Genomic DNA, 13,175 nt, shown 5'->3' with positions numbered 1-13,175 from the left:
GCAGGGGCGTAGCTACAATTAGGCAAACACAGGCAGTTGCCTGGGGCCCCAAGATTCCCAGGGGCCTCCAAAGCATCTCTTAAAAACTGATTTATGAAGTTCTCTTCAATTGAAAGCATTTCTTTTTTCTAAATCTTACTTCACATGCTTCGAAATCCATCAAAAGGCTTAATCTGTAATGATGGTTTTGGGTCCTCCCCCTCCCTTCTTATTCAATGGGCTATTCCATGTTACAACACATCTGAACATTTGATTCAGGAAGAAAATGGTAAAAAACACCTTTTATTTCCATTTTTTTCTTATTTTCAACCAAGTGGGAAATAAAACCAATGTTGCTCTGAGATCTGAGATAAACATATCAGACTTTTAGGATTTTAAGGACTTTATCTAGCCCAGGAAACAGGATCATTTTCTCTAACTCAAACTTTTTGGAGTTGCTGATAAACATTATTGTATAAATCTCTTTTTTGGATACATAACTCACTGGACAGGGGGTCAAATAAAAATACATTCACTTTAAAATAATAGTACCAAAAAGTATGGTAACTGTAAATATCACCTCTTTCAGTAGATTTTTTTTCCAGTTTTATGTTGTGCTTGATATTTACATATTTTTTCTTTACTAAATTATTTTTTTCAATATTTGCCTCTTGTAATGTTTTTCACTTCATACTTTCTTGTTTGTTCCTGTTACTCTGTAAATCCCCCACTGTGGGACAAATAAGCTGTCAATTGACCATAAAAGATTTCAAATCCAGGACAAAGTGGACTAAATGATGGATTCACTTTTTTCTAAATCAAACTAAAGTACAGAACTTGAGGAAATGCATTTAGTTTCGTTAAGTTAGCATGTACAAGATTAGCACTGTCTCATGCCTTGATTCTGGGAAAGAGACAGTGGACCCAGGGAAGGCCAGTCTAGCTCTGAGGAAGAGGAGTTACAAGGACATGGAGGGCCCCATTGACTGGGTTTGCCTTGGGCCCCCAAACCACTAGATACGCCCCTGGTGACATGTTCCCAGCTCCTCTCAGCTCTGAGCCACCGAGTAACTTGGGATGGTGCTGTTCATGTGGATGTTCAGGAGGAGGGGCAGTAACTGTGACAACATGCAGCATCAGCTCTGAGGAAGGCTTTCAGCAGCTTAAGGAACTAAGGCAGGTCCAAGGCAAGAAAGGGTCCAACCTGGTGCCAGCGAGGGGGACCTAATAAATGATGACCAGTGACTCCAAACTCCACGGAACATATTATTGTTGTGTTAGTGGATATGAAAACCAGGTGATACAGCTGTGAGTCAGCACAGAGGGTTACAGAGAGCAGACACAGGAAGGAGAAGACAGACAGTTTTCCAGTTCAACAAAAACAGAAACAGGCTGTTTTTATTAACCCTTTGTGGAGCAGAGAAGAATTTACCCATAAGCCTTTGTGACATTCTGAGGAAGCTGAAAACATGCAGAGGTTTCCCCTGAACACAGCGTCAGGAATCAGCTGACGGCGTCTATACACGCTCAGAGTCACATTAAGTTAAAATAAGTTAGAAAGCTTTAAATAATCTGGATCCAGAGTCCAGAGTCCAGTCCTGCTCCCAGTGCAGGTCTTAGTCCAGTGGGCTCTGGAAGATGAGCCGTATGAACCCGGACTCTCCGCTCAGCAGCTGGATACAGAATGGGCAGGCGGCGTGCAGCGTGTGTGTACCATGGGGCAGCGGGATCTGACTCCAGTAGGCCGCCGTCTTCTCCGAACACACGTGACCACAGGGGACGAAAGCGTGAGTGGGCGGCTCCGCGTCCACATAGAACCCGGCCTCGCAGCCCAGCCACAGCGGCACGTAGGGGCCCCTGGACCTGCACATGGGGCACTCCCTGTCCTGACACTCCGCCTCCACCTCGGGGTTGCGGCGCCCCCCCCAGCCGTGGTAGCCGTGCACGTGTCCGCAGCGCAGGTAGACCCAGGGCTGCTTCTCGTCCAGCACGTCTCTGCGGCGCAGGCTGGGGAAGGCGAGCGTGTTGAAGCCCACGGGACACTGAGGACGCCCCGCGTTCAGCTCCTGGCGCAGCGCCTCCAGGTGTTTGACGGTGGGAGTGCGCGACAGGCCCTCGGCTGTCCTCCACAGCAAGGTGGCGCCGCACAGGTCGATGAGCGAGCCGTCCACCAGTTTATTGGACTCACACTCCACCTGGAGGACAGACGGTGAACTGCAGGTCAGAACAGACGGATCCTGGTGCAGGAGCGAGCGCCGCCTGCAAACGTTTACCGTTTAATTTCTTTTTTTTTTTTTTGGGAGGAAAACACTTTAAACATAATTCAGAGAAAATTCAGAGTCAATTCAGAAAAAACTGCAGATTTTTCTTTTTTTCCTCAGGAAACAGAAACTCGTAGTTTCATACACTGAAAAAATATATATATATATATACACATTCGCAGTGTTTTATATACCAGACCTGTTCTTGTAAAAGCCCTCCAAAGCCCTCCATAACCAGGCCCCCCCATACCTCACGAACATGCTCCACCCCTACATCCCTTCCCGTCCCCTCCGCTCCTCGGATTCTAACCTCCTCACCGTCCCTAGGACCAAGCACCGAACCTGGGGGGACAGAGCCTTTTCAGTTGCCGCCCCCTCTCTCTGGAACTCACTCCCTCAAAACATCCGCAACTCCACTGACCTCACCATCTTCAAATCCAGTTTAAAAACACACCTCTTCCGCACTGCTTTCAACCAGTAATCCACAGTCCCTCCTCAACGCTCTATGTTTTTACCTTTTTACCTTTGCACTGTAACCTTCCGTTTTTATCTGTTTTCTGTTGTTCACCTGTCTTTTATCTGCACTTTTAACTTTTTATGTAAAGCGACTTTGAGTTTTGTTGAAAAGCGCTCTATAAATAAAATTTATTATTATTATTATTTATTGTAAGTCAAGTTTTTTTTCCTTCATTCAAAAAGTGTTTGCATTTTAGAAAACCAAGTTTTTTTCTCACCACAAAAAATAAAAGTGTTTATTTTCCAGAAATAAAAACTTCCTGTAATTCAGAGATAACAATTGTGTTCTTGAGAAATAAAATATTTAAATAAATAACTTTTTTCTTTTTCAAAAAGCGGCTCCTAACATAAACAATAACGCAGCTCATTGACTCAGAGAGGAGCCAAAGTTTATTTTTTATTATTTTTCTGTTTTCTTCAGAAACACTTTGCTCATCATTTTGAAAAACTGATTTATCTCATTAATTTTTAAAAAAGCAGAATTTTTTCTTTCCTGTAAAACTTTTAAACTTTTAAAGTTTGTTCATGAAAACCTCTGGCTCTTTAGCAGTGAGAACCTTCTGGAAACAGTGGAGGAAAGAGTCGGCTGCAGTCTGTGCTGATGCTGTTGTACAGAGCAGCCAGCAGGGGGTGCTGTGGCTCAGTGGCTGAACATCACCCACCTTCTTCCCTCTCTGCTGGGACGACCTGGTCTCCCTCAGCGTGAACACGTTCCCACACACAGAGATCTCCCTCCACAGACCCGGTTTGGAGTCCCGGTTGAAGCCGTGGCGTGGGTGCATCACCAGCACGCCGTTCGTAGTCAGCCCGTCCATCTGGCCGTCCTGCATCCTCCACTTGGCAGCCTTCTCCTGTGAAGAGAGATTACAGTCAGTGATGAGCACTTCCTGTTTCCTCACCCCCAGGCGGCAGCAGCGGCGCTCGTACCCCGAGGAAGATGTTCTTGGAGCTGTCGAAGCCGGCGGCGTAGATGCGAGCGGAGTACGGCGGGTTCCTCTGGCACATGATGCGGCAGGCGAAGCGAGAGATGGTGCTTTGGACCGCCTGACCGTCGGCCTGGTTCTGACCCCCGGGGACCGTGTCCGTCACCACAAAGTCGATGGGAGTCTCTGTAGACCGGCCGATCTGAGACCACACACAGACAAGATTTAAGATCCTGGATCCAGATTCAGGGTCCTACTTTGATCTGGACTCAGAGCTAAAGAGGACCGCCCTGTCAGAGCAGCTGGTCCTGGTCTCTGAGTCCAGGTCCTGACCTCTCTGGGCCGTTAAGGCTCAGGAGCTAGAATAACTGACCACAGCAGAGGCAGCGTGGCGTGCTGGTACACACCTGGAACATGTCTGTGTTGGCGTCATGCGTGTACTCCACCACCACGGTCTGAGCCCGGGACAGCGTGTAGGAGATGCTGTGCTGCTCCTTGTTGCTGATGGCCTGGAGGAGCAACACGGACACAACACCATCAGCTCCGTTAGATACTGCTTTAACCATCGTTCTTATTACTGTTATTATTATTTTTATTAATGTTTTTATTAATGTTTTTATATTATTATTATTATTATTATTATTATTATTATTATTATTATATTATTATTGTTATTATTATATTATATTATTGTTACTATTATTATTATTATTATTATTATTATTATTATTATTATAATCATCATTATTATTTTTATTATTATCATTATTATTATTTTTATTATCATTATTGTTATTATTGCTATTATTATTATTATAATTTATATTATTATTTTTAAAATAATGATATAAATAATAATAAAAATAGTGAATGATTATAATTATTATTATTGTTAAATAACTACACACACACACTCACATTTCCTAAAGGTAAAAACTACTTAAACAACAAAAATGGGCATTTAAAGGGTTAAAATAATCAAAATAATTAAACATTTGTTTTTTTCAATGAGAACTGAAGTTAACTGAAAGATCTGCTCCTCTCACCTTGGCAGCCTGAGGCGTGCAGGATGCGTGGACAGTGCTGGGCTTCACCCCGTTAGCTTTGTTCCTGCGGCACAGAGCGAAGCGGCTCTTCCTCCTCCCCTTGTCCCCGCTGAGCAGAGAGCCGTTACACCTGAACGCACCGGACAGGAAACAGGAAACAGGAAACAGATCAGGGGTTACTCAGAGGATCCAAGAAGAGCGGCGAAGGAAAGAAACATCATCGCCAGGATCAAACACGTTTTTAGGTTTTACTAAACTTTCTCAAACTTTGACCAAAGTTTCTCAGACCTGGGATCAGCTCAGAGGTTTCTTCTCTCAGGGATCAGCAACGTTTGTCAAGTTCGCACAAAAACACCCTCCTGTGGTCTGATGGGTTTTCAAAAGTTCCTCCAAAAGTTTCACACAGTTCTCAGGATGTGCCAAAGATTTCTCTGATTCAGCAAACGTCTTCAGTGATCTCTCAAAACAAAAGTTTGTTCATTTTGCTCTTCCAAAAGTTTTTTCATGATCTCACAAAAGTTTTTTTTCCAGATTTGGTAAAGATTTCTCAGGATGTCAGCAAAGTTTCTGAGAGCTTAAAGTGAATAGTGATTTAGGAAACACTCTTTGAAAAATCCTGAAAAGGTTTTTCAGAACCCTAAAAGAACCCTGATATTCCCCCAAAAAACTTTTTTTGCAAATATTCAAAAACTTTGGGGATCACAAAAACTTCTTCCTGAATCTCGAAAGGTTCAGCATGAAAGAGTTTAGATGATCCTGAGAAAATTTTGAAGGATTATAAAAAAGGTTTGCGAAACACAGAATTTTTGGAAAATCTTAAGAGACGCTGCTAAATCTTTGGCAACATTTCAAAGAACTTCCTGAGAAAATCCTGAAAGATCCAGAATGGCTGCCCCATCCAGATTAACCTTTGTTCAATTTCCAGAAAAAGTTTTTAAAGCTAAGAAAGTTTTTATGAAGTCCCGAGCATTTTAGGGGATCAGGAAAACTTTCGAAGAATCCAGAAAAACTTCAGGAAAAAAATCCAGAGAACGTTTTTACAAGATTTACACAAAAAAAGAAGAATTAAGATCATAAAAAATCATGGGCTGAATTTAGCAAAAACTAGTTAATATTTCTGGCGATCTGGGAAAGTTTTTTAAGACTTTGCTTATCCTGAAAAATATTTTTGGTCCCTAAAAACTTTTGCAGAATCCTGAAAGTCAGACAACGTTTTTCAAGATCCTCAAAAAGTTTTATGACATCCTGAGAAACATTTAAATGAATCAGAAACTTTTTCCAGATTTTGAGAAACTTCAAGATAAACTTAGTCTCCCTTAAAGAAAGGTTCCTGGGATAAGAAGTTCCTGTGACTTTGGTGGAAACGTGACTTTCTGACTCTGTAACACTCTCTGCTTCAGACGTGAATCTTTCCAGAGCGTCTCTGAGGTTTTTTAATGAACTCTGTTGGTTTTCTTTCAGGAGCAGAAACACGCTGCCTCAGACCATCTGGACTCCAGCAGACTCTGACTTCCTGTCTGGAGTTTTTCTCTGAGGGTCTAGCAGACAGTCTGAGGTCCAGGACCTGGTCTGCTGTGGTTTCAGACTCTTTGTTTGCTTTTCTTTAGTGAAGTCCACATGTGACGTCAGACCGTCTGAGGCCTCACAGACGAGCCCACAGCCACGGCGCTCAGACGGTCTCATTTAGAGAGCCGTGGCTCCGAGGCGGCGTTATCTGAAACAGGAAGTTGGTGTTTCTCAGAGGAAGAATGGATCCTGGTCAAACTGAACTCTGCTGTTGGTTTAACCTCGGTGTGGCAGCGAGCTGCGTCCACAAATAACCTCCACGTCTGAGCGCACTGCAAAGGTCAAACGCCCAGAGTTTCTGTTCAGACTGATGGTGATGATGATGATGATGGCGTTCATGCTTTGTGAAGGAGTGTAGGTCAGCTGATATCACGGTTAACTCCGCAGCACTCTGCTCTTCAACCCTCTCAGCCCTCTCCCTCTGAAAGTCTCAAAGCGACTACGGAGGCCTCAGAGGGACAGAATAAAGACCAAAAACCCTCCATGATACCCTACAGCATCTAAAAAAGCTGTTGCTAGGTGCGGCCTGAGTGGCGTCCTGCTGCAGCAGACCTCTCTGCGTTCTTGATGTTGTTTCTCCAATTCGTTTTCGGAGCCCGTCGTTAGCGTTTGGCTCAGTTGTTGGTTTGAAAACAAACTGGTCGCGTCTGCTCTGCTGTTTTTACAGAGTGTGTCCTGAGATACCCGCGTTTACACACCAGATTTCAGCTGTTAGCAGCCTGAAGTTAGCATGTCGATGCTAACTGGTGCTGGGGCGGGTGTTCCCTGTGAGCTGAGGAGAAGGAGGCGAAGGGATTACAAAGGTTAACAAAGTCCATTTTTCTTACCCCAGCACGATGAGCTCTCCGTACTTCAGCAGGCCTTTGGGGGGCGTGGGCGAGGTGGGGATGTTTTCCTGACCCGGTGAAAACATCTCTGTAGCGTCTCCGAGCGCCTCCGTCCCCTCAGGACCACATCACCTGCAGTCAAAGGTCAGAGGTCAGGTCTTTGGTGGAACAGATACAGTCAGTGAGGGCTCCAGCAGGACTCCATCAGACCCGGACTCTCTGTGTTGTGGGGCAGCAGTGGGACACAATGTGAGCATTGAGGAGGCACACTGAGCGGCTGTGAGGTGTGAGCCGTGGGGGTGACTCACTGGCAGCCATGTTTTCCTTCTTTGTGCCGTGGAGAGGACAAACTGAGCATTCATACAGGAAGTCAGCTGTGAGCTAAGACCACGCTGGACGCCAGGTTTGACCCTGATCCAGATCCTCCCTCTCAGGTCTCCGGGGAAACCTGCAGCCCGCTTTGAGACAGTGGGTCTGGGTTCAGTGGGTCTGGGTTCAGTGGGTCTGGGTTCAGTGGGTCAAAGACATTCAGGACCAGAGCCAGACTCAGAGGTCTGCAGGGGGGGCGTTCACCGCCTGTAACGGGTCGACCTCTGCAGTGACATCACTCCTCTGGGATAAACGCTCTTTGTGCGTCTCGTGACAGAGACGGAGCGTGGAGTCTGACGGCGGTGAGTCACACGTCCTGCTGGTTTTAACCTCAGCATGTGACTCACTGATCCCTATCAACACGGGGAGGGGGGCCCACCAGACCAGGATCTGACTGCCCCCCACATCCTTAATGGAGAAGCACCAAGACCCTCTGAAACCTGACTCTGGTTCTCCACTCAGAGAGTGGACAGCTCAATGAATCTGAGTTTAACCCTCTGATCTGACGACTCTCTCTGAGCTGATTCACATTAAGAGGAAACACTGAATTCATTTAACTGCTCACATCAACCAAGAGCTACACCTACAGCTGAAAGACACACTGATGGAGGGATGGATGGATGGATGGATGGATGGATGGATGGATGGATGGATGGATGGATGGATGGATGGATTAATTGATGCATGAATGGATTAATTGATGCATGAATGGATTAATTGATGCATGAATGGATTAATTGATGGATGGATGGATGGATGGATTAATTGATGCATGAATGGATTAATTGATGGATGGATGGATGGATGGATTAATTGATGCATGAATGGATTAATTGATGGATGGATGGATGGATGGATTAATTGATGCATGAATGGATTAATTCATGGATGGATGGATGGATTAATTGATGCATGAATGGATTATTTGATGGGTGGATGGAATAATTGGTTTATGGATGTATGGATTAATTGTTGGATGGATGAATGGATGAATTAATTGATGAGTGAATGGATGGATGAATTAATTGATGGATGAATGAATGGATGAATTAATTGATGGATGAATGGATGGATTCACTGATGGGTGGATGGTTGTATGGTAGATGGATGAATGGATGGATGGATGAATTAATTGATGGGTGAGTGGATGGATGAATGGACGAAGTAATTGATGGATGATGGGTGAATTAATTGATGGATGGATGGATGGATTAATTGTTGGAAGGATGGATGAATTAATTGATGGATGAATGGATGAACTAATTGATGGATGAATGAATTAATTGATGGATGAATGGATGAATTAATTGATGGATGAATGGATGGATTTATTGATGGATGGATGGATGGATGGATGGATGGATGGATGGATGGATGGATGGATGGATGGATGGATGGATTAATTGATGGATGGATGGATGGATGGATGGATGGATGGATGGATGGATGGATGGATGGATGGATGGATTAATTGATGGATGGATGGGAGCTGGCTTTATGTCTGTTTTGGCCTCTTGTCAAAGCTCTTGAACCTGGACAAAAGTTTTCTGGAGTGGAACAAACCTTCCTGAAACATTTTTCAGTATTTGTTTAAAGTTTCCTCAAAGAAATCCTCAGGATTTACAAAAGTTCATCAGCATTTTGCACGGTTTACTGGATTCAGCAGATGTGTATGGTGATCTTAAGAAGTTTTGCACTCCTTGCAATAAAAAAATAAAATAAAGTAAACATAACCCGGGGGATTGTTATTAGGGTCCCACAGAAAAATGTAAAATCTTTGTCTGGTTTTTCTAGGACCTGTGGATGTGCTGACTGTGTTTTCCGTGAGCTCTCCTCAGAGCTGGGCTCCGTCGCTGTTTGAGTTTCTAAAATCCAAAGAATGAAACCTGAAAAGTTGAAACGTGACCTGAATCACACCTCACACTGTTAAGCCTCTTAGCTCAGATCAGAGATGACGACCGAACACACACACACACACACACACACACACACACACACACACACACACACACACACACACACACTTTACGTGTGTTGTTTGGTCAGGGAACAATACCATCAGTGCTAACAACTCAATTAAAGCAGATTAGAGCTCCTCAGTCTGGTTGCTGCAGCATGTAAACATTTTAAACGGATTATTTCAGATGAAATTAGGACACATGAAGCAGGTTAATAACACTGGGTCACTGCTCCGAGTGTGAATGAAAAACCAACAGACACGGAGCCAAACAAAGCCCAAAGACCTCCTCTACGTCACCGCTGGAGCTTTTTCTGGGAGGTCTTAGAGGGAAACTCAGACTTTTTATACGTCATCAAAAATACATTCAACATGTTTTTTACTGTTTCTGACATGTTTTTGCATCTTAATGAAAAAAAGTACAAATGTTTTTTAAATTGCTGAAGGACAGCTGATAAATATTCCAGAACATGTCCTTAATCTGCAGCGTAATGTTTGGAGAACATTCTGGAATTCATCCCATTGTTTCTGATGCCTTTCCAGGGAACATTCTGGAACCTTTCCTCTCTTTTAATCCACAGCCTTCGTTCTCAGAAGAACCCGAAATCCTGTTTCTGATTCTTCTGAGAACAAACACTTCGAACAATCCTGGGTGTCATTTAAAGCTCCTGTGGTGAGGTTTTTCTTTAAATTGATGGACTGGATTAAACTCTGATTCCTCTCAAAGTTTTTTATATTTCAGGTGAACTGTGAAACAGCTCTGCACACTCTTCAGCCAAATCACAAACACAATAACTCCTGAACATCTTACTGAAGTGGTTTGATTTTCTTCTGTAGAAATATTTTTCTAGTTTTTTAGAGGTTGGGTTCATTACAGCAGGGATTGTTTATATTTCATGGTGTTTTATTCATCGTTATGTCCCGTTTAGAGGAGGCTGAAAACTCTGACTGTGACCCCCACCACTGCTCCAGCTCCGCTTTAATCCAGACTAAATAAACTTTCTCTCTATTTCAGAGGTCAACATTTGCGTGTGGAGAGGGGCTGACGTGCCTTTGGGATTTTAATAAGAGCAGACAGTTTGACAAAAAGGGCAAAGTTTCAAGTTTGAAACAGGGGAACAAAAGCAGCGTCTGTGGGGGCAGATGCTCCTGGAGGATGGTGCATGTTAATCAGTTAGTGTGGTCCAAACAAAGGAGAGCAGCTGGGCTTCACGGAGCCGGACAGAGCCGCCTGACGACCAGCGCTGGAGCCTGGAGCACACACTGCGCTCACAGGAAACAAACAGTTTTAGGAGTTTTTAAAGGCTACACCAGGAGAAAAGAGGAACTGGTGATCAGGATCTGATGTTTGGTGCCACAAAGACACTTTTAGGGGTTTAGACAGACTAAAGAACAAGTTAAAGAGTTTGGGGGATATAACACTACATTAAAATAAAAATATTAGATCCATAATATGGAAAGAAAACCACAGAAACAGCTGATTTTACAGATATAGGATGAAGTTAAAGAAAATATGGAAATATGATACAGTTTATTAGAATTTTAGTGTCACTCCCACAGATCATGGGAGCATTTATGTGATTTTTACCGAGGTGATACATGAAATATATGTCACAAAGACATTAAGACAACATTTTAAAGACAAAGAGAATAAATGATTTAATCTGGATTTAAATACAACATTAGTGTGTATAAATGAGCATTGTTGTATATGTAGAGAGGGGAAATGAACGTTACAGTCCATAAAGACACTGACATGTCTCTTTAGTATTAACACAATGTTTTCATTGAGATGACTGTTTTTTTTTTCAGTGTTTAAGACGAAAACCAAGACTGCAGAAAAAAGAAAAAAAAAGCTTGAAGTTGAAAAAGATCGTCAGATCAAAAAGTGAGTTCCGTAAACTTACCAGAGTTACTGGTCTTAAAGTCGTGTTTTCATCTCCAGGAAGTTCCCGCTCCGTTAAAACGCGTCATTCAAAGCTTCAAACCGGAAATAAAGATACGTTTGTTGAGTTTTCATCGATTAGCAAACGGAAAAGCTAAAGAGAAGCTGAGAAAAGACGCTTCCATCAGCGCTACACTCTCATATAAACTTCACCACACACGGAAGTGACACTTTCAGCGTAAGAGCGTCTACTTCCGGTCTCCACTTCAAAATAAAACGAAGGGTGTTTAAAGTACAAAAGCATGAAAAAAGGTCTTATTTTCACTCATTTATCTTTAAAAAAAAAATTAGGACACCATTTCTCAAGCGATTTGCATTTTAATTTTAAAGAAATCAGAAATTATTTCTGTCTTTTAATATTTGAAATAAGATGTTTTAATAGACTTTAAGGTAAACCTGGTTCATAGAGAAACTTATCAGTTAGTCATTGCTTGGAGTTTGACATAAAAACTTACTGGGTTTTAGTTTCTGTGTTGTGTATCAAATGAACACTATGTAGTTTGGGCTCATATATTATTTATATTTCCTGTAGTTTAACAGTTCTGTACATATTTTTCTTTGTAACACTTATATTATCTTATACTATAATTTTTATATTTTTTTTATCATATTGTTTTCAATTCTGTTAATGTGGTAAATGTCATGGGACCAATGAAGTATTATCCCATCTTATTTTAATTATTTAAGAGAGCAATAGAAATAAAGATTTACTGTACAAGTTTTTGAATATTTCTTTTATTTTGATTTAACAGTGGTGTTATTAAGCAAATGCTCTCTACAGTTTTTTTCTTGTATAATTCAATTCAAACTTTATGAATTTGCAGAAATACAGTAAATGTTCATTTACTGTATTTAAAAAGAGATAATACATGAATCTTTACTGTAATAATCAATCAGATTTATTACCACAGAGTTTTTACGTTACAAGGAAAGTTTCTTTGTTTTTTGTTTGACGGAGCAAACAGTTAAAAACAGAAACAGAAAGCATTAATATGAAAATATTAAAACTATAAGGACAGAAACTCCACTGTAACAGCTGTGTGTTAATGTTAATGTTTCCTCTCAGATTCTCCTGGTGCCAAATAAACTCACGTTAAAGATTTCCTATTACGGTTAAGAGTACAGACTCCTGCAGTTACAAACTGTTCAGTCCAGAGTCCGGTCTGAGGACCAATCATGGCTCACAGTGTCCATAAAAAATGATATTAAAGTGTTGTGTGAGGCTCAGAGTGACACTATGTACCGTGTGTAAAATGACACGCTTCAAAGAGCAAAACTAACACAAGAGTAAACGTCACGTGAAGGAACATGGAGCTCTGAGCACACACACGTTTTCAAATGACTTTAACCAAAGACAACAGAGAGGTTCACACACACACACACACACACACACACACACACACACACACACACAGAACAGGACCAACCTGCTTGGCCTTATCTTCATCAGGCATGCAAAGCATCATGGGTAATATTTCCTCAGAGTGTCAATGAGTTTGGATCCACTCTGAGTCCTTCAGTCATCAGTTTCTTTCCTCCTCTGGACAAACAGGCTGATCTAAAGTCTGAACCTGCACGCTCAGCTCCTTCTGGAGTCTGTGAGGCCATCTAGTGTCAGAGCTGTGAAACTACAGGACAACATCCACTGATTTTTCCTCTCAAAAAATAATGAATGCTTTAGAAATGATCAACATTTTCATTCTTTGAATGTAAATACAAAAAAAAAAAGCTTGATTAACAATTCAAGCATGGCCGCCTTCAGACACTTTTCAAAGTGGGTTTCCCC

General features: G+C 42.2%; 1 protein-coding gene across 1 annotated transcript; it reads right to left on the bottom strand.

Moving 5' to 3' along the window:
* Positions 1 to 448: 448 nt before the first annotated feature.
* On the bottom strand, positions 449 to 11,550 carry LOC141809321 (E3 ubiquitin-protein ligase pellino homolog 1-like). Its single transcript, XM_074696303.1, has 7 exons — positions 11,352 to 11,550; positions 7,119 to 7,250; positions 4,726 to 4,855; positions 4,087 to 4,188; positions 3,684 to 3,881; positions 3,419 to 3,607; positions 449 to 2,174 (listed from the first exon to the last, which is right to left on the bottom strand). The coding sequence occupies exons 2-7, from the start codon at positions 7,202 to 7,204 to the stop codon at positions 1,596 to 1,598; spliced, it is 1,284 nt and encodes a 427-aa protein (XP_074552404.1). The 5' UTR covers positions 7,205 to 7,250; positions 11,352 to 11,550; the 3' UTR covers positions 449 to 1,595.
* Positions 11,551 to 13,175: the final 1,625 nt, after the last annotated feature.

Source organism: Halichoeres trimaculatus, unplaced genomic scaffold (assembly GCF_033239565.1).
Source record: "Halichoeres trimaculatus isolate MK-OKI-2021-1 unplaced genomic scaffold, fHalTri1.1 fHalTri1_scaffold_2, whole genome shotgun sequence".
Taxonomy (NCBI): domain Eukaryota; kingdom Metazoa; phylum Chordata; class Actinopteri; order Labriformes; family Labridae; genus Halichoeres; species Halichoeres trimaculatus.
Note: the sequence above shows the minus strand (reverse complement) of the source record. Positions and strands in the feature narration are given on the sequence as shown.